General features: G+C 41.8%; 1 protein-coding gene across 2 annotated transcripts in view; it reads right to left on the bottom strand.

Moving 5' to 3' along the window:
* Positions 1-20,454, bottom strand: part of MKLN1 (muskelin 1) — a 99,245-nt gene that overhangs the window by 57,341 nt on the left and 21,450 nt on the right. Inside the window, exons 3-6 of one of the 2 annotated variants that reach the window (XM_063397119.1) lie at positions 13,938-14,080; positions 12,456-12,544; positions 6,552-6,661; positions 2,548-2,740 (exon numbers count right to left, since the gene is read on the bottom strand). In XM_063397119.1, the coding sequence (XP_063253189.1) occupies positions 2,548-2,740; positions 6,552-6,661; positions 12,456-12,544; positions 13,938-14,080 (535 nt within the window). Of the gene's footprint in view, positions 1-2,547; positions 2,744-6,551; positions 6,662-12,455; positions 12,545-13,937; positions 14,081-20,454 lie in introns of those variants that run through there. The other variant, XM_063397120.1, reaches the window with a different exon arrangement.

Raw genomic sequence — 20,454 nt, 5'->3', positions numbered from 1 at the left:
CTGTCTTCTCCTCCACCCCAGGCTGATCAGCTCCCTGTCTGGGTTGGCCATGTGGCAGCACGAGCATCAGTGCCAGGGACACAGTGTCCTGAGCAAGGGCAGGATTGACCCAGTTAGTGAAAACCCGCAGTCGTGTCAGCTTAAAGCAAATATGGGATGCAGTCTCGGTGTCTCGGGATAGATAGCACTTCTCTCCAAAGGGTGCTGGGAGGCGACAGAGCCTTAAATGGGTACATTTAAAGCTGAACACAGCATAAGGAATGGCAGGAGGATGGGGGAAGGAAGGTTAATGTATTCCAAGACAAGCAAAATCATTAAGGATGACCAACAGAGCGATGGGAGATGCGCACACTGACATTTAACTTCAGCTAGCCAGGTGCTGGATTAAAATGAAGCAAAATAAACATCCCCATGCACATTTTTCTCTCCCTCAGAAGCAGTGACAAAACCTAATGATGCTCTTGAAGACTCTCCTGCTAAATTATCCACCGTCTGTTACTACTGAGACTTGCTTCTTATATTTGCTGGAACAAAAAAAAAAGGCTAATAAAACAAGCTGCAGCATATTCCTCCAGCTCACCAAAGTGATGCTGAGCTCCTCAGCCTCCAAAAAGGGACATGACTACAAAATCCAGGGAAGGAGGATTATCCACATCAGGTCTGACAAGAAACAAGCGTCTGTCAGACAGAACAATGCAAGATCTACAGTTTCCTACCAAGCCAGTCCTTTGCCAGTACTTCCACACCTGGAAAAGCAGAGCACTGCTGACAGCAGCCCTACCCTCAACATAGATTAAACAGTAAAAGAAATTAAGATATAGCAGCTCAAAAAACGAGACTACAAACATTCATTTCATTAGCACCCAAGAAAAATATCCAACTTTTCAGAGTACTTTTTCAGCACATTCTAAGACTTTGAGGGAAATTCCATTCAAGTAATCATTTCCACTCTAGCCTGCAATGAACTGGAAAGAGGACGGCCTCCAGGGCACTGAGATTAAGCCATGGCCAAGGCAGCAGAGCGAGGCAATGATAAAATCATCACCATCAGCACACAGCACTCCTCTGGCTGCTGCAGCATCATGGTGGGCTCATCAGCTCCCTCCAGGCACTCATGTCTTCGAGACACAGACAGAAACAGCTCCCTGCTGCTTTTGCAGCCTGCAATCCTCCCTTGCCCTTACGATTCAGGAGGAAGCTGCCAGCTGCAAAATGCCCCGGCACTGCAGGAAGTTGTTCACGCTCCCAGCCCAGCCAATCTCTGCTGTCTCAGGAGGGGGAGGATGGACATGGCAATTCTCAGTCTCAACACTTGTAGCTGCTCAAGGAGCTCAGCACAGGACAGGTCTGCACTGTTCTGTAGAAGAGAAACCTTGAGCCAAACCCACAGAAAACTATTTACTGCAGTTTAGGAGGACCTGTTGCAGTAAGCTCCTTAAAACTGTGCTCAGTTGAACAGCTCAGTCACAAAAAGGTGGTGAGTTTTTATGGAAGACAACCCTTGATTTTCAAGCTATCACTTCTATCACATTCTGAGAACCACTTCCAGCTTCAGGGGTACAAACCACACTGATGGGAGTCAAGCAGGTACACCGGCGTCTTTCCAAAGGTATTACAAAATGACTGATTAGCCCAGAATTCGAGAATAACATCTCTGGTGCCAGCTATCCATGAAATTGGTTCACTAAGTCCCTAACTCTACTGGCATCAGACACAAAGTTTTCCTCTTATGCCAATACAGGTCTCCCATAATGAGTAACTGCACAGAGGCAAAAAGCTCTACAGCCACAGCCAAGAGCACCTCTGTTTTATCAGACTAGAATCCAGAACTGCTGCACAGGTCCTGAGAGTCACTTCAGTGCAACAGCCCCACTCTCTCTGTATCCTATTCAATCAAGAGAGAGTACATCTCCCTCCTTTTAGGAGTTGAGAGCTGTTTATACACCCTGTTTTTAAGTAGAAAGCTTCCAAGTAAAAAATTAATAGTAGTTCCAATGAAACTGTCTGCCCTGCCAAGGTCCCACTCTGCAAAGGAAGGACAACAGGCTCTGCCTCCAGTCACTGACTGCCACACAATTCTCCAAGGATTATTTTCCCCACAAGCAAAGAGAGCATCCTCATCCAAACACAGCTGAAAACTTCTGCCTAAACACCAACTCAGTGGTGAGCTCTGAGCAGAAACCATGATCCAGATCACCACTGAGAACTCCAGTCTTCTGCTTCCCTGCTCACCATTCCAGAGACTTTCCTGACAGTTTAAGCCCACCCTCAGCTTGCCAATGCTTACTTGAAGAACTTGAACTCAAGTGCACCTCCTTGTCATCTCTGGGGGAAAGAGACTCCAAAAGCAGCAGTGGTAAGAGATTCCATGAATTTTTATCCTTCATCACACACACACTCACAAGTCCAAAAGCTGCCAGCACATCAGAAATGAAACAACACATAGACCTGCCATTTCTACTACTAAGCACACCAACATTCACAAGAAGGTAATATTCCAATGTGCTTTTTTTTAAACTAATGAATCAGATGTTCTGGTTCTCTTACCATTCACAGCTTTTTCTATCAGTTCCTCACAAGCATCGAAGTCCCCCTTCAACACCAGCTTGTCGTGCAGGTCTGTCAACATGGGGTGCTCCAGAGCAATCTTGGTTTTCTTCTGCAGCGACTCGAAAGCCTCGGTGTAGTTGTGCTGCCGAAAATGCTTTAGGCAAAGGCGAATGGCTTCCTGTTCACGGTACTACTGGAACACAAGAAAACCTCTGAGACATGGAGATTTTTCCTTTGACCAGCACTGCTGGCAAATACCTGTGAACCTGCCCAGAGACAGGATCTCTTATCCATGCCACACAAACAGCTCACGAGCTCACGGAGGAACGCTGTGTGATAGATATTACAAGCTGTGTAGGTATTTACTTTCCAACAGTATAGAAATTATACAATTTGGTATCATCCAATTTAATAAGCATACGAGAAGAGAGTGCATGGTGTCCCAGATCTCTGGGGTGACCATTATTTCCCCCCCATCTGCTTGGCCCTGCTGTTCGAGGCCTACACGAAGCACAGAGCAGGAAAAAGCCTTCGCTATCAGCGTTACATAATTTGATTGTATGACTCTTACATAACAAAATAATTTAGAAGAGTAAGTAGGTCACAGCTTTTCTAGAAGCAGAAGGGGAAAAAAAAAAAAGCTGTGAGAACGGGAATACTTGCAATGACCAGCACTCCTGCCACGGAAAGGCAGAAGGCTGACCCCAAATCCTGCGTATTCGTCGGGGTTTGGGAGCAGCAGCACCAAGGATTTGTGTGCACGCCGAAGTTTTAACTTCTAAATATTCCCCTGCATTTTGAAGCAGAACCTCTGCTTTCACACCACGGATGGAGCCACAGCTGCCCATCTCCCACTCAGTTGTGGGAAGGGGTGAGAAAGGTGAGAGAAAACCCACGCTGGGTCAAACATCCTGGCACAGACACATGAGGGAGTAGTAAACTCTGAGTAAGAGCTACAATTTTCAAAGCTGCTAACAAGATGCATAAGAAGCACAGATTTTTAAGTTGATATGTAGCAGAACCACTTATTTTAAATAGACTTTTCAAGCCTGAATTCTAAGGCATTAAAGAAATTTAAAATCTCAATTTTCATCGTTAAAACACAGCTACTGTGGTAAAAAGCAAATGTAACTTTAAGCATAAGACTGATCAAATTACAGACGAAAGATTTCACTCCTAAACGGACACTACTGCTAAAAGTGAAGTTTATATTATTTAAATGAATAGCATCTTTCTGAAAACCTAGAACTAACACTGACTTTCAAGAAAAATTAGTGCTCACGAAATAATGGCTCGATAGCAAGAATCTCATAAACTGAAGCAGCTAAAAAGAAACACGGCCATGTGCTGTATTTTTAGTTCTTAATCCATCAGTATTTCACAGCTGCAAATAGCCAGAACTATGCATTTTTAGAAAACCAGTTCCCAGCCCACATAAAGGCCAAGGACATGTACCGATAAGAATGCAAGGCTGGAGCAAAGGAATATTAAAGCTAAACTACTTTAGCACAACTGGCAAAAAACAACTCCTTTTTTTCTTTCCAAGAGATGCCTAAGACACTCTCTTTAAGCAAATCTTCACTTGCATGAGTCAAGGCCAAAACCAAATTAGATTTTTTTTATTCAAAGGGATAGCAAGCAAAAGGAAAGCTGCACACCAGTTAACGACCAGCTTCTGAATTTTTAGATCCTCCAGTTTCGAAATCAGAAAAAATGCAGACTTGGGACAGAGGGGACTTCCTCCCTTCCACTGAGCCTCCCGTGACTGATAGACTTGGCTTAGATAGCCAGGAATGACTTGAATGGAGTTTGGCCACTTCATGCAACATAAACGTTTATATTCAAGTGACACCATAGTAGTACTTCAGAAGTTAAATGTAAAAACTTGCTTTAAGCAAAAAAAGTGTACAGAAAGTATCTAAAAGGCTTCTTTTTAAATGCTGTCATTTAAAGGTTTAAAGAGATGACAGCCCAAACAATAGGTTTGATCTGAAGCTGTAAATAATTCCTATGATTAAAAACGTAACAAGAACATGAGACTAAGACATCAACACTGTCAAATACACTCGTAGAATTAAAAATACTTATGTGCTCATTATTAGAAGTGGTAGCCAGTGATAAAGTACCCCTTCTTAGGTGCTGAAGTATGCCCACTTCTCAGGAAAAGGGGGTAAGGCTTTTTGGAGGCAGTAGGCTGAGCTGAACAGCAAGGAGAAAGCACTGAGGAATGTTTCAGTCCTTATCCATTATCCCCAGCTCCACTCCCTTCAGGAGAGGGAGGTTTTGCTGGCACCAAACAAAAAGAAAGGGCAATGTGGTGTAGAACCTTCCTCTCATCTGATGTCACAGGCAGTGAAGAATTATTACACTTCAAAGACGCTGAGATTTCCAAAAACACACGTGAAAATGTTCTCACCATCTCAAAGAACTGGTAGAAACAGCTCAACCCTTCTGCCTTTTCCTAAATATGGGACAGCACATCCCTCTCCATGGATCCAGCAACACTGGCCTCTCCTCTGTGAGACTGTGACATCAGTGACACATGCACTCATCACCAAAACCTTGGCAGTGGATCCTAGCAGAGCCCACACCATTGTGACTCATTCTCTGCACTGTTGTTCTGGGGCTCCAAGCTTTAGGAGAACAATGCTGGCACCCCTTGAAGAAGCCGTCCCTACACACAATGCTGACCAGGAAAAGTGCCTTTTCCATGGGATAACATGGAATAAAACAGATGCAGACATCATCACTGCATGACTCCTAACCAGAAAAAAAATAAAAATAAAAATCAGAGCTCCCTGCTTGCAGCAACTGGTCCAAACTGCCAGACACACCACCATATGCAGAGCCAGCAAAAGGAAAACCATCAGCAGCTTCCGTCAACTGGACTTTTCAGAACTGGACATCCATCACCAGCTGATTCATGACCACAACACCACTTGGACCACAAAGCATCTCCAGAACTTCCACTGTGCTGGTTATTTAAATCCTCCACAAAGCAGCTCATGATGTTGGTGTAAATGGGCACAAGCCAGACACCACAGTCACACAGGGCTTCTTTCACTGTTCTGACAGCACCATGAACTGGTGAGGGAGTCTCAGTTCTCATCACACACAATCTCTATTCCTTTCTAAGTTCCTCCTTCTGGAAGCAGAGATGCCCTGCTCCACTGCTCAGTCCTACTCAGCTGGGAAGGACGTCTTCTCTGCAACACAATATGAGTTTCATTAATCGTTCCAGAAGATCCAATGCGTAAAATGCACCAATAAAATGAGTTCTGGTTGTCAGTGTGCACTTCCCTCCCACAGGAGAGGCATCTCTTATAACTAATTAAATAAATACAGGTTATAAAAATAAAGTTTGGAACCCCTTGAACTTTCTGTCTATCAAATGACAAATGACATAAATCATCTCATCTCACCGTCCAGTGGCACTAGCCCCACTCTGTTCCAGGATATTCAGCAAAACAACAGTAAGGGGGAAACATCTAAACTGTAAGATGCCAACATGGATTCTCTTTACAAAAAGGTCATTTTTATATCCTGTAACAAAAGCTGCATCTGTAACCCAAAAGGCTTTTGACTCCAGGGACTGGAGGTAAAAGAATCAGAAGGCAAGAAGAGGGAGAAATGGAAGCTGGTTTTGTTAAGATTAATTTCACTTACAATACAAATATGACTTTACTGTCCCCTTTGGCTCAGCGTTCCTTTCTTTTATGCTCTTTTTGTGATGTCTACCTGGCAGGTTTTTTGGGTGATGCTGGTGGTTTTGGAGTTTCTTGGGGCTGTTTTGTTGTTTTTTCAAAGAGAACAAGCAGATAAAACTCAGAAAGTTTCCCTTAGGGTCAAAGCCAGTCATGTGGTTTCAACTATGCGTGTTTGCTGTTTTAATAGCTGGTGTTCAAGGAATGAAAAGGTCACATCACTCCAGCAAGAGAAGTTTCACAAGATTCTGAGACTGGGAATCTTCAAACAAACAGGCATCTAAAATGCAGGCCTACCTTGCTGTACCAGTTGAGGCACGGCTGGACCACATCTGGATCATCAATGCCATTTAGTTCAACATACCAGATACTAAAATTGAAGCTAGGTCCCCAGGATAAGAGTGGAACTGGAGAAGAAAGGAAAAGGAGAAAAGGGATGCATAAACATCAAACAGACACTATTGCAACAGAACGTTTGTAAAGTTTACACAAAATTCAGTGTTTCTGACTTAAGTTCTAGATCATTTAACTTAGCTTAGGAAAATTACCAAATATATCATGTTCAAGTTTGTCATTTAAAGCAACCTGTGCTGAGCAGCATTAACACAGCAGATCATTACAAAGCAGAAGCTTGCTTTAAGCACAAGAGCAAAAACACTATCATTAAAAACAGCTCCAAGAGGCAACAAGCTTTGACAAGGATGGGAGTCACGAGCATACTAGTGACAGTATTTGCTCCTCATAGCACATTTATTTCCCCATTTGTCAGCAACAATTATTTTCCCTAATGGTGAAGACAAGAAGCTTGGGTATTTTAAATTTCACAAAATTAGTAACATCTGCAAGTTGTGGAGGAGGGAGGGAGGGATAACTGTCAATTTCTAATTTAAAAACTCTATTTTTTAAGTGTTAATCTGTGCAGGTTTTTTGCTGATATTATTTTATCTGAATATTGGAACAAATGGACTTGAAATACTAAAAGACCCATGAAACACACTACAGCCTCTTACCTACGGCTTCTCTAGCACTCTGGTTAACATCTGTGGCCTTGCACTGATTTTGTGGTTAATCTGCTGGTTAAGACCTGGTTCTGCTTTTTGAAGCAACTCCAACTCCCAGAAAACTTGTGTGTGAACTCTGACTCCTTAAAACTGCAGTGAAATCAAGTGGTTTCATTTCAAATACTTTTGTTTCCTTTTAATTTGACTGTAACTGATAAACAGGAAAAGACAGTATTAAAGTTGAATGAGCAGTTACCAGCAACAGCAAGGAGTCCACTACCTCCTCCCTTCCACTATTTTTGCCCCAGAGAAATTGCTTGTTGTCTTTCAAACCACTATGAAATACCACTGAGATTAACCTGTCAAACTCATGTTTTTCTGATCTACTCCTTGAGGAAATAAAAAACCCCAAACTCATCATAAAGTTGTTCTTGAGCTCTTACAGGTTCTTAAGTATTTATACTTGAAACAAACTACATTTATGATTGTCTGCAATGTGTTTGGGCACAAGGCACATGTTCAAACACATGATTTTCTACATTTCAGAGAGTGTATTTACAAACTTATTGCTAAAGACTCAGAGGAACTTCTGGGAATAGTCAAGATCCAATGAGACTTTGAATACAGAACTCTTAACTGATTCTAATATCCCTAAGAAGGTACTTTCTATGTTACAGCTCTCAAATCATCTTTTCAAGCAGTTTATTTTCAACCTAATCATGCAGCACACAGTGTGATGCTTTCAGAGCAGTTCCCTTATGTTTACAGAGACAAGAGAGAAGTGGTCAGTAAAACCAAGAGTCACCTGTCTCCCACCCCCATTCCACACTCTCTGCCCAGGAAATTTCCCTCTTGCTGACTTTCATCCCCTGCACAAGCTGGGTGCTGCCAATACAGTAACTTAACACCATAAAACGTGACTGCTGCTAAATTCAAGTTGGGTCCTGGATATTCTACTGCAGCAGTCTGACAAAATACCACATCTAAGAGTAACACCTTTGGTCTGTCCTCAGACCTGAACACACAGAGCAGACCAAACAGAGGTTAAATTTGGTATTTGGTCAGCTATAAACATCAAAGTCTATCAATCAGCTCACTGAACTGAAACACTCAAGTAAACCACAGACCACCTCAAAAGGGCCAAGACCATACATTTCCTGATGGTAAACCTGAGGTCGATTTCCAGACTGAAGTATTATCACCTTCTCTATCCACCTCTACTTCTTTTCAGCAATTCTCCTCAGAACTTACATAAACTTCTCCCAGAAAAAACTAACAATTCACCCTCTTATCTTTGAGGCAAACTACAACATGTAAAAAGTTGTTGGGATGTACAGGAGAATCCAGGGCAGCTCTCACCACAAGAAAAATCAAAGCCATCAGCTTACTGACGTTTGTCCTCCTCACAGCTAACTCAGAGCTTCCAACAGTCTTTTTTAGCAAAAGAAAAGAACAAAACACCAGAAATTGTGATTTTTAACAGCGAGATTTTCATAGTGAAATCATCTTTTCTAAGGAAAGCACATTAGGCTGTACAGGGAAGGGAAGGCAAACACTTCCCCAGCACTGCACAGGCAGAGAAAACTGAACCTGATCTTTGTCAACTACTCCAGAGGAGCAGGAAAAGAAACAAAGCTGAAGGTCGAGACCGGAATGTGATTTCTATTCCAGTTAGGTAAGTTGAAGTGTTCTGCTGGATCATCTCCCCATTTCTGAACTTCTTTCCTGACTCCCAGGAGATACCTCTCACCCTTTCTTCTTCCCTCTCTCCTTTGAGGCCTCCACAGGAGTGCTCAGATCTTCAGAAAAATCTCCTTTTAGAGCACCCACAATCTGACTTATACCTGGAAAGAGGAGGCACTAAGTGCAGCATGGAAGCACTTTTTTCCTGCACACCTTTGAGATGGAAATACACTACAATCAAAGGTGTTGAAAGCCTAAAGCTATATAATTCCTACACTTTTTATCATAAAGTCACCTCACCATGTGTTTTTTTCTGCAGGTACCACAGCAACTCATCTTAAAAGGTGTAACTGTTCAGAACAGTTGAATTGTCACTCCACAGTGAGAGAAGCTCAGCAGAGGAAAAACAATTTTTTTTAAAAAAAATCAATATACTTCTGAGAAACAGAAGGTATTTGAGTCACTTAAACACTTCTTAATCCATACAACAATGATTTTAGGGGATACTTCTCAATAATAGCTTTGCCTAGACAAGGACTGCAACTCTATAATAGAGAAAATAGCAAAGGCAATAAACATGGTAATTTTAAATACCTCTCTCGAGCTAACTTCTGTGTCCCTCATCTACGGGCAGACATACAAACGGGTATGCTTGCAAAAATGAAGAAAATATACATTAAAAAAGTATCCCTCATTTTTGTTCCATCAAAGCCTAAAAATCTTGAAGCCTAGTTACCAAATCCCATGGCAGTAACAAACTGCAATGAGAATTACACCTGGCATTTTTCAAGTTCTTTCGTGGCAATCAGTCTTTACACCTTCTGCTTTCAAGGACACAGCAAAGAAAAATCTCTGCTTGGAGGAACCATGAGAACAGAGCCAGAAACAAAGCTCACAGACATCAAAAAGATTATTCTTCGATATTTTGTCCGGATAAATATCTTCTTCCCTCTCTCCAGTTCTTTAATGAGGTGCTACATGAAATGTAAAAATTACCTGTCAAGTAGGTCAAAAGCCTGCACAACTGGGCATTTCAGTGCTCAGGAACTGAAGTTGAAGTAATTAAACGAACAGAAGTGCAAGGCTTTTCTTGACAGAAGGAGAGAGGTTATTCTTTCTGTGTTTTATAAGCCTCAAAATTCCTCTGATACATTAAGCAATGGAGGCTGGAGCAGGAACTTTCCCCTCTCCCAGATCTCCCCATGGTTCCTCCTGCCTCATGCCCCCATATAAACCCCACTGTTGTGTTACTGACAGTGCTGTTGTAGGTCCCTGTGCTGATCTGTGGAATCATAAAGCCAATTCCTGATGCAAGTGCTGCAAACCCCCAACCCCAAACCTCACTGATAGCGGGATTTCGCCGTGTCAGTCCCCCAGGAGCCCAAAAGGGCAGATTTTGGCCTTGTTTCCTGGCATTGTTACAAGGAACACAGCACGGTGCTTGAAATTTTGAGTTACTTTGGCTAGCAGCTTGGAAATTTTAACAAACTCAAAACATTTTCAAGCTGTGAATCTGAAAAATAACAGAATTTCGTAACAGTGTTTTGCAGTTGTTTCATAGCAAAAAAGGCTCTTACAACTTCATCAACAAAATGACACCAGCCATCAACCAGAGGCTTTCATAGGTTTGGGTGAAAATTTGATTTCCATTTCTGTCTTAGCATAGGAATTTTTTCATGGAAGACAGCTTCAGGAAATGAAAGGCTACAGATAAAGGAAAACTCATCTCAAACCATAACCAGGGAGGAAGTGACAGCTCAATGCAAACCTAATATTAATGTACATAATAATGTTTATTTGTGGCATGGTTTGGGTTCGAAGGGACCTGAAAGAGCAACCAACCTCATGCCCCTGATGTGGGCAGGGACACCTTTCACTATCCCAGCTTGCTCCAAGTCCCATCCAACATGGTCTTGGACACTTCCAGGGATCCAAAGGCAACCACAGCTTCTCTGGGAAACCTGTGCCAGGGCCTCCCCACCCTCACAATCAGGAATTTCCTCCTAATATCCAATCTAAATCTACCCTCCTTCAGATAAGGCCATTTCCTCTTCTCCTATCACTACATGCCCTTGTGAGAAGTGCTACATGAAGATTACATCCCAAGAAAACAAGGTACTCATGTAATTCCAGAGGAAAACACCCTGGTAATAGAAATTAATCAGCATTTCACTTTCTTAACAAGTTTCAACTCACGGCTACACTTCATTTCATCAGAACACACTTTCTTGGAATGCAATTTACACACCCAAAGAAGCAGCCAGAAATCTTTCCACTGGCCCCTTTAGCCCTCCAGGAACTACTTGCTGGTTTTTAGCCACTGAAAAATAACATTTTCCAAAAATTTAATGCTGGAAGCTTCAGAATAAAAAAATAAAAAATGAAGTTTTTAAAAATTCATTTAAATTCCCTGATGTAGTCAATCTTTAACTTGATTCCTCTGCTACTCTTGAGGTTTCCTAAAGCCAAGCACTACAGCTGCTTCCAAAAGTAGCAGCCAGAAACCAGCCCAGTGAACAACCAAATCCTCTGCTTCTCTGAGAACAGGAAACCCCACAAATGATTACTGTATTCCCAGCCTGAAGCTTTCAGTTCCTGACAAACGTGAGATTTAGGAAGAACACACTGAAGCAAAAGGCTCCGAGGGGAGCCCCTACACAACCACTATCATCAGAGTCTTGGCAAAGGAATTACCCAACACATCAAACCACTCCTAAATTCATCTAAATTAGCCAACAGGATCTTATCTCATTTTTCAGCAACTACCTCCTTGCTCTATTTTTAACCTTAAACAGCTACTTTAAACCCAGTCATTCTTGTACTTTCTCAGTAAGTAGGAAGGGAAAGATAAATTTACTCAGCAAGCTGAAAGGCTCCAAAGCCTTGGATTACATCCAACAGCTATAAGGCTCTTGTTCTCTCTGGCCTGCAGAAAGCAGGGAACAGAGATCTTTACCTGCTCCCATCACATGTCCCAGGACCTGGCACCCTCTCAGCCCCTGCCCCAGGCAAAGCAGACATCAGGAGGAACAGCCCTTCCCTGCCCCTGGGTGTCACCGATAGGCAGAGGTGAGTGAGACATCGTGATAAGAGCAGCAGGAGGAGAACGAGGGAAGCTTCTGCTGTTGCTTTATGTGTTGAGAGCAAAACTTTTCAAGCTTTTTCACACTCAATGCCAAAACTTTTACTGGTATTTAGCTTAGTTATTTATTTAAAGCTCTATATAGCGATTCATAGGAGGACAGTAAGCAGCTTTTCCCGCAATTAGTTGACTCAACAGCTGTATTTCTGAAAATTGCTCTATTTTGCTTTCACTCCCCAGGATCTAAATTATGAAGCTACTATTTCTTATTAACAGGACTTCACTGTGTTCCAATCTAACCAGCCTAGAAGATGATGAAATGGAACAGCTATTGTGGATACTTTGCCTGAGTACAATGAAGTCACAAGTGCCAAGACAGGCACAAGTATCAGAAGAGATTATTTTCTACTCAGAATGCTGAAAAAATGCATTTACCTATCTTAATGAATCGACAGGGGAACATCTGTTCATCAATTTTATGCTTCAAGGTGAATGTTTCTTTGTTATAATCATTCTTTAAGCCACTGTGGGAAAAAATAAATAAGGTTACTAAATCTTACCTTGTATTTTAGGACTAGCTAATAAATGCAATCTAGGTCACGCCTGAAACGCGCAGCTTGTTTCACACCACTCTGAATCATCAGGACACGTGCTGGACCCAGGCCTGGGCTGCTCTGCACCTACCTGTGCCTCCCTGGGAGGCAGCACGGGGATTTGGGGAGGGAATTGGTTTTGGATCAGTGCTGCTCCTCTGTACCTGGAACCCTGAGACTTCCTGATGTGCTGAACTGCACTCTTCCATTCTCAAGAGGGAGATGGAGCAGATCTCAAAGTTATCACCCTGACAAAGTGCTTTGTGATTCATTTGTGGGCTTTGCTTTCTAAAAATATCAAATATTTGGTATAATTTATCAAAAATCTTAAGTCCATTTTTACTGAAAATACAAGTACAGGTCCCAAAATGAGGATTTTTATTTAACTTCAGCAGAAGTAAAACTATATTAAATGCCAATAATTATTATGATACTAAAAGACTTCCCCCACAATTGTGACAGCAATAAAGGCAAATTTCAAGACTGATCTATCTAAAGAGGGTAAAAGTGTGGGAAGGGTTGTGGATAGTTCTTCTATATGGTCTGGAATGATACCTGCACCACTTGTCCATGGCTATTCTGCTTGACTACAGATGATGTATCTCATACATTCTCTGGAGATGGACTTCTCTTCTGTTGGCCTCCCAAAATACACCAGTTCTTGCTACTCTTTTCTCTTGTACTCCTGGATTTTAACTCTCATTTCCCTTTCTGAAACAGCAGACTCCTTAAAGGCCCTTGCAAATTTATATTAGAGACTACTCAAAAGTTCTGGATAACCTGAAAGGCCAAAAGGCTCTTTTTTTTTTTAGTCCTTATCAGTACAACTCTATCAAATCCAACTAAACAAAGAAAAGTGCAGGTTTCCATTTGCCTGTTTAATTTATTTACCAATCTGAAAAAGGCAGAGCAGCTGACTAGTTCAGATATTTAAGGCTGCAACGAGGGTTTTGACATGGGGAGGTTACTTGGGCTTTTAAAAGTTACTTCAAAATCCCCTACACTGGGGGAATCATTTCTCCTGTGCCTCAAGCACACGGAAGGAAGGAATTACAATTCAGCAACACTGCAGCCAGCTCTTCCAAATCCCCAAGAGCTCGCTCTCCACACACCCTCTGTGGGTAGAGCAGGGTAAGGAAGGCTCCTGGAGCGAGTGTTGGGATTGCTGCTCTCTGACCTGACCACAAACACGAGGGCAGGCAATGGCAGGGTCACAAGCACAGCTCTGCCCCACTGCTGCCCGTGTGTCTGCTGGGGAGCCAAGGGGGAAGGGAATTTTGGTCCAGCCTCTACAACTCCCAGAGCTGACAGAATCAAGTCTTACCTGGATAAGAGATCTGTCATATTCTCCTCATTCATGCCACCAAAGACTTTAAACTTCTTTAAATTGCAGACATGCGTTTTCTCATATTTGCCAAATGTGATGCTCTGGACTATGGCAGGTCTTTCAAGCTTCAGAATCAAATACTGTGGAAGAGAAAACAGTGAGCTTGAATATTAAAGTCAAGGCTGCAAAACACACTAAGAAGAAGCATTACAGCCTTCAAATACTCAGTTTACAAAACCAGAGAATGAAAGTGAAGATGAAACCTCCTCATTGCAGTATTTTTTCATTTGTCCTGGAATGAAGGAAAGGTTTTTTAAAAATATTGTTTTAAAATCAGCTTATCTAAGAAAAAGATTTGGTTGAACTACTTATGCCTGGCAATTCTATTCAGAGCTTACATACACTCCTTTAAGTTGGACACAAGACTTCCTGAAATCTGGCAAATAGGATCAAACTACCGAGAGTGAAGATTCAAACGCCCACTACAGCCTGAAATGAAACCTAAACTGAATACACAATTAGATAAATACAGTATGTTCCACATGCTAAGAGAACATCAAATTACTTTTCCTCTCTGGGCTGACACTGTTTAACCACTGAACGCAAAGTTTGGTGTGTGGCGAACACAGGAACCAACTGCTTATTAACCATCCCAAATAAAACCGAGCCACTTAATTACAGAAAAGGAGCTCTACACAGAAAATGATGAAAATGTGAACACTTGTGAACATTTACTCCCCTCTCACACTGGGTGGACACAATCTGTGTATGAGTAGACAGATTATTTCTACTCAGGCCACAGCTATCAGCTTCACCAGCACTGCTGGAGGCAGAGGTCTGTTCACATGGAAAAGCACTGGCACCATTTATGAGGGATCACAGAATACCTTCCCCTGCCAAACAGCTCTTGGGGGAGTCTGGAGACACCTTGTTTTGTAGAATACATCCAGTTTTCTATCTGAAAACAAAGTGTTTCACTCTCTTCCCCGATTTCTCCGAAATAAGCAGGGCGCCACAGAGGCAAAGCACAAAATGACAATTACTCACCGTGCTGGATTTTGTTACAAAACCTCCAGCACCAGCAGATCAGCACCTTGCAGGACACCTGTCACCACAGGCTCTGCTGGTGGCCCTGTCCTCCAAGCAGCAGCACTGCCAAGCCAGACACGATGCCTGAGTTTTGGTCTTTCAGTGACATCAAGCAGAGTTATTTGCATGTGTTTGGCTGCTTTCTGTAGATCCTGAGAGGAGACTGAGTAGTGTCTCCTATGCTAAACATCTCAGGACAGTATCTACTATCCTAGACAACTCGATCAGTACGTCCATCTTAGCCTAGAAAGGTAATTTTTGGGAGAGCAGCAGAAAAAACTTGCTCATACATCTAGTTCTCAGTCTTTTCTTTTTATCTCAGCCCTATAAAGCAAATAATTCTCAATCTAGGTGGAGTACTGATACTGTTTTGGAGAGCAGCAGGATAAAGGTATGAAGAAGAAAGATTTGACCTCAAAGTCTGGTTCCTACATTCACAAAAAGCTTAGATTAAGAGAAATAGTTGCACATAGAGCAGTTACAAATGAGGACGCCGACTGGAGATGTACTAATATCAGATTTACTGTCAAAGATGTTTCCAGCATCTCAAATTTTTTTCTAAATCAAGAAATAAACCAGTAGCAGCACTGTGAGGGTACAACAGAAGAATGCTTTGGTGTTTTTCCGAATACTTTTCAGGAAAAATTTCTACTTTTGTTAAGAATGCCATCCACCTAAATGTCAGAACCCACCGTTTATGCAGCAGCAAGCCATGCTGATGTCTGAAAGTAGTTCCCAAACTTCAGGGGAAAAAAAAAAAACCACACTAAAATTCTATAGAGAAAACTGATCTTCTAAAGCAGAAGAATGAAAAGGATGAGCAAAAGGACGGTCCTTTAATGAGCAAGGCAGCACTTCATACATGGCACAGCCCGCTGCCAAAATTCCCATACAGAACAGACAGTACACAATGTCTAAGAACTCCTCCTACACCATCATATCTTCCCTGCAGATTGCTCCCAAAGCTGGAACACTGAAGCCAGCACTACCAGCAATTGCAATTCTTAATCCTGCTGGAATTCCAAACCTAATGCCTGGGCCATGAACACATACTTTCCCAAGTACCACACAAGATTTGCAGAAACTTGGCACAAACGTCATTCTGCATTATTCAATTCTTACCCTAAATTAAGGGAGAGAAAACCAGGACTGCAGTTGAGTCCTTTATGCCTGGAAGGCAGCAAGGCACAGCAATTACTCCACAAGGCCAGCAGTGATTTCTTAACCCTACAGACAGAGAGGGAACTCTGTCGCCCTCCTTCTCACTTCCACACATCCCACCACCTGCTGAGTCATGCACACCTTACAGAAAATAGAAGCACAAAAGCCAAACTCAACCTTTTTTGTGAATTATCTGCTGATTGAGATGGAAACAAAGGACAAATTGCTATAAAACCCTGTGCCTAGATATGTGTTTTTCTGGTTTATAACGCATACAGATGCACACCACACTGAAAGACTTTCAAACTAAAAGGTAAATTTAGATTAGCTATTAGGAATAAATTCTTTACTGTGGATTCCCCCTTCCTGGAAGTGTCTAAGGCCAGGCTGGATGGGACTTGGAGCAACCTGATCTAGTGGAAGGTGTCCCTGCCTGTGGCATGGGGTTTGAAATGAGATGTTTAAGGACCCTTCTAACCCAAACTATTCTAAAATTATGCGATATATGTAAAAATACGGAGATGTACCTTTTAGATTTCTACACGAACACACACCGCTGCCACTGTGTAGGTACCAGCTATGAATCTCACTGATGCTGAAAAAACACACTGCCACAAGAACTGCTAACAGCTGGCTGCATGGATATTTTTGGATTGCTACCAGGATTTTAGCTGTGACAGACTATTCTCTGTAGCTCTAAAAGATGTGACAGAAGTGTCTGTAGGATCAAGTGATTTATTCAACCTGGAGAGAACAAGTCTATGAGATTTCAGGCAAATACACCAAGATATTTGACACTTTTCCATTTTATTGCTGTGAGCAACATGAGCACATTTAATGTCCACGTATTCGAGCAGTATTCCAAAAATCCAAATTATAACTGAAGTGTTTGTCCAGTTGAACATGGCACACAGATACTAATTGGCACGACTGAGCAAAAACCTCAGCCCAGTTGTTAGGACTCAAATCACCAAGACTAACAAAAAAGACGCTACAAAACACTAGAAGAGGAAAACAATTGGTTTCTGATTCAACACATTTTTAAGTAAATATGCACAAAGAGCAGAGTAAGTCACATGTGGCACTTCAGCACCCCAAAACCTGCTTACAGTGCATCCTCAAAAAAAAAACAAGTCCACTGGGAGCTGCACTAAATTCCAAACTTTTTTGAAGCTCTGGTCTGTGCTACCATTTGATGACAACCATATGCAGGCTGCTGCATCACACAACAGAGTGTAAATTTTATTCATGTACTTTAAATTAATTCCTGATACAATCTACACAGCAGGACGGAAACCAGAGGAAAACTGCTCTTCAGATGCAAAACTGAAACTAATTGTTTGGACAACACCCCTAACTTTATGCATATGATCTTCAACTGTTCAAAATTCACACCTCCACAACACTGGAATGGGCTGCCCACGGAGCAGGTGGCAGAGTCACCATCCCTGGAGGTCTCCAAGAAACAACTGGATGTGGCATTTAACTGGACCTGGCACTGGGAAGGTGGTGATGGGCCAAAGGTTGGACTCTGATCTCAGAGATCTACTCTAACCTAAGTGATTCTGTGACTAAATATGCTGAACCAGATTCCAAACTGCACTACACAGGCTGCCTGTACAATTAGAATCACAGTGACATTTATCAATTTCTTTCTCTTTAACCGGTTCTGCTCAAGCATTTTTTTTTTAATTAGGGAACAGTGAAACTTTTATTGCATGTAAAAATAAAACCCACAAAATAACACGGGCTGCCCTTGTCCACAACACAAACACCTCAATTGCTCTTGCAATTAAGTTGGTGGCTAAATAAAAGTCCATGCTTTTGTTCTATATGTTATTAATCAAACCACTCAGGGGAATTAAATGCTCTGCACAGTCTCCCACATCAGACCATCACTGGAATGATCAGGATGAGCCTTTCTGACAGGGCCATGGTCTTCAGCATCACCAGCCTCATTGCTTCACACTTCCAATGTAAGCCGAGAACAGCATTAAAAATAGAACCATCAGCCCTCTCCTGCCTGAATAGGTTACTACATAACAGGTTTGTTATTAAATATATAATTTCTGGGTCATCTATTTCAAGACTCAAGAAAGATATCTAGTTTAATAAACAGAAAAACAGCTGTCAGATGTATTTCCTTTCACTGGCACTCATTCATAACCAACTGGTGGCTTTCATGGCCACGAGAATTATTTAACTCTACCATATCCATGGAGCCAGGAACACCCTTTACTAAATATAGTCACGTGGCAGCATTTCAAGTGGCTCTACTTCCACTTTCATTTTCTTTCTCTGTTTAGAAAGGTTTGGTATGGACTTTAGCATATTTACTGCATTTCCATTGAGCTACTGAACACATTTGTTTTAACCTATGGTCTGATTCATGCTGGGAAAGAAAAGGTGCCTGGAAAGGTTTTATTTCACTCAATGAGGGAAGGGAATAAACCAATGTTTAGGGACTCACTCATATTTTTACCTCTAAGCCAGCACAGTATCATCACCTCAGCAGGGAATTGCTAAACCCTGGCATTAAGGTGAGGCACTAGGGAGACAAACACGAGCCATCAGGGCTGCAGAGCTTATTAAAATATCTCACATGGAGCACGCTGGACATCAGTGCTCGTGTTGTGCCTTAGCCCTGGTTTCAGCTAATAAAGCTGGGAACAAGGAGAGCTTTATTTCCCTGAGTTTCAGTTCGCTTCCTGTCCGGACCATTATGGCCACCCACACATTGAGCAAGTGCGTCACCACACGAGTGACCAGTTTTTAACTGAAGAGCTGCCAACACAACACCCAGAAAATATTTTCCAGCTTCATTTCCTATAGGATCCATCATGTTTATCCCAGAGATTAAAAGTCATGTGTAGAAATCAACATTTTTTGGAATATGAACTATTCAACTTGATTTTTCCCCACATTCTTCCCTCACTACACTCATAATTCAGGCATCCACTGTTTAAACTGAAGTTCTCCAAGCTAAGATTCTGCTGTAAGAACTACAGCCACTGGGAAGAAACCCAAGGAAGCAGAACACCTATATAAATGTTTTTCCTGCATTTAATTTGGCAGTCTTTCAATGGACAAGGTGCAAGACCTATTTTGATCAAAATGCAACCAAATCTGGAGTTCTTTCATGTGTCAAGTATGACACAACACAAATGGGAACTGCTTCTATATACACAGAAATAACAAAAACTACACTCTTTGTACATAGGACTCTTCTGCAGATTTTAATTCCCTACTTCCTCTTTCCAGCTAATTTTTCAACAGAGAAATTAAACCAAAAAAAATGCTTTACATGAATAATTAAACACTCAGACTAGAAACATGAGAATTAGCTGCAGTATGTAGTACTTTATATAGTATAAAGGCACTGCAAATAATTGTGTCTCTTATTCAGTGCTCAGGATTGGGCTTGCAGAACACATGAGAAACTGCACAGTACTTTATACTCTCAGTATTACATACAAAGATTCAAGGAAGAGGATCCAGCAGCATGGGCTTTTCCAGTCAGGCAGTCAGTTTTTCTGTTAGTTTTGTCTTTAAGTAACAGAGTAAAACGCAAATCCTGTCTTGCCAATCTCAGTTGCCACATGAGGACTTTTTTTTTGCAAGCCAGGCCTTAATTTTGGATACTTAATCTGTGTCCTGATATGTGACACACAGGTAGATAATGCCAGTGTTAATTAATCTCTCTCCTACCAAGAAGTTATGGTTAAATGCCTTGCTTAGCATGCAGAGCAGAGCCCAGCTCTCCAGGGCTGGAGTCAAGTAATTCTGCAACAGTTCCTATATTCAGGTCACAACTCATACACATGAAATTTTTGGAAGACATCTCTTCAACAAGCTCATGTGGTTTGTACAGAAGTCTGCCACTCTAATTAATCCCTGCTTAATCTACATGTCTGAGTATAACCTGCATCACTCCTTGTCAGCCTTAAGTATAAATTGGGAATATTTTAAAGCATCCACTTACAGATGTGTTTCCATTCCAGAACCAGACTTCTCAAAGTACTTAATGTTCAGGATGGCTCAGAAAATTAAAGAGTGAATTTAAGCAACAACTATGAGCACACCTCAGATGAAAAACTCAGTCCAAAGACACACTATGAGCCAACCCCATCCTGGGAAAAAAAGCACCCCAAGAAAAACATTTGCTTCCTGCAGAAAGAAAGTAAAGGATGGCACAGGCTGGGATACAATCCATGCTCAATACTCATTATTTTGCAATCCATAGTTCCTAGATAGACTGAACTGC

This window comes from Prinia subflava, chromosome 4, assembly GCF_021018805.1.
Source record: "Prinia subflava isolate CZ2003 ecotype Zambia chromosome 4, Cam_Psub_1.2, whole genome shotgun sequence".
NCBI lineage: Eukaryota > Metazoa > Chordata > Aves > Passeriformes > Cisticolidae > Prinia > Prinia subflava.
The sequence above is the reverse complement of the archived record's forward strand: the minus strand, read 5'-3'. Positions and strand labels throughout refer to the sequence as shown.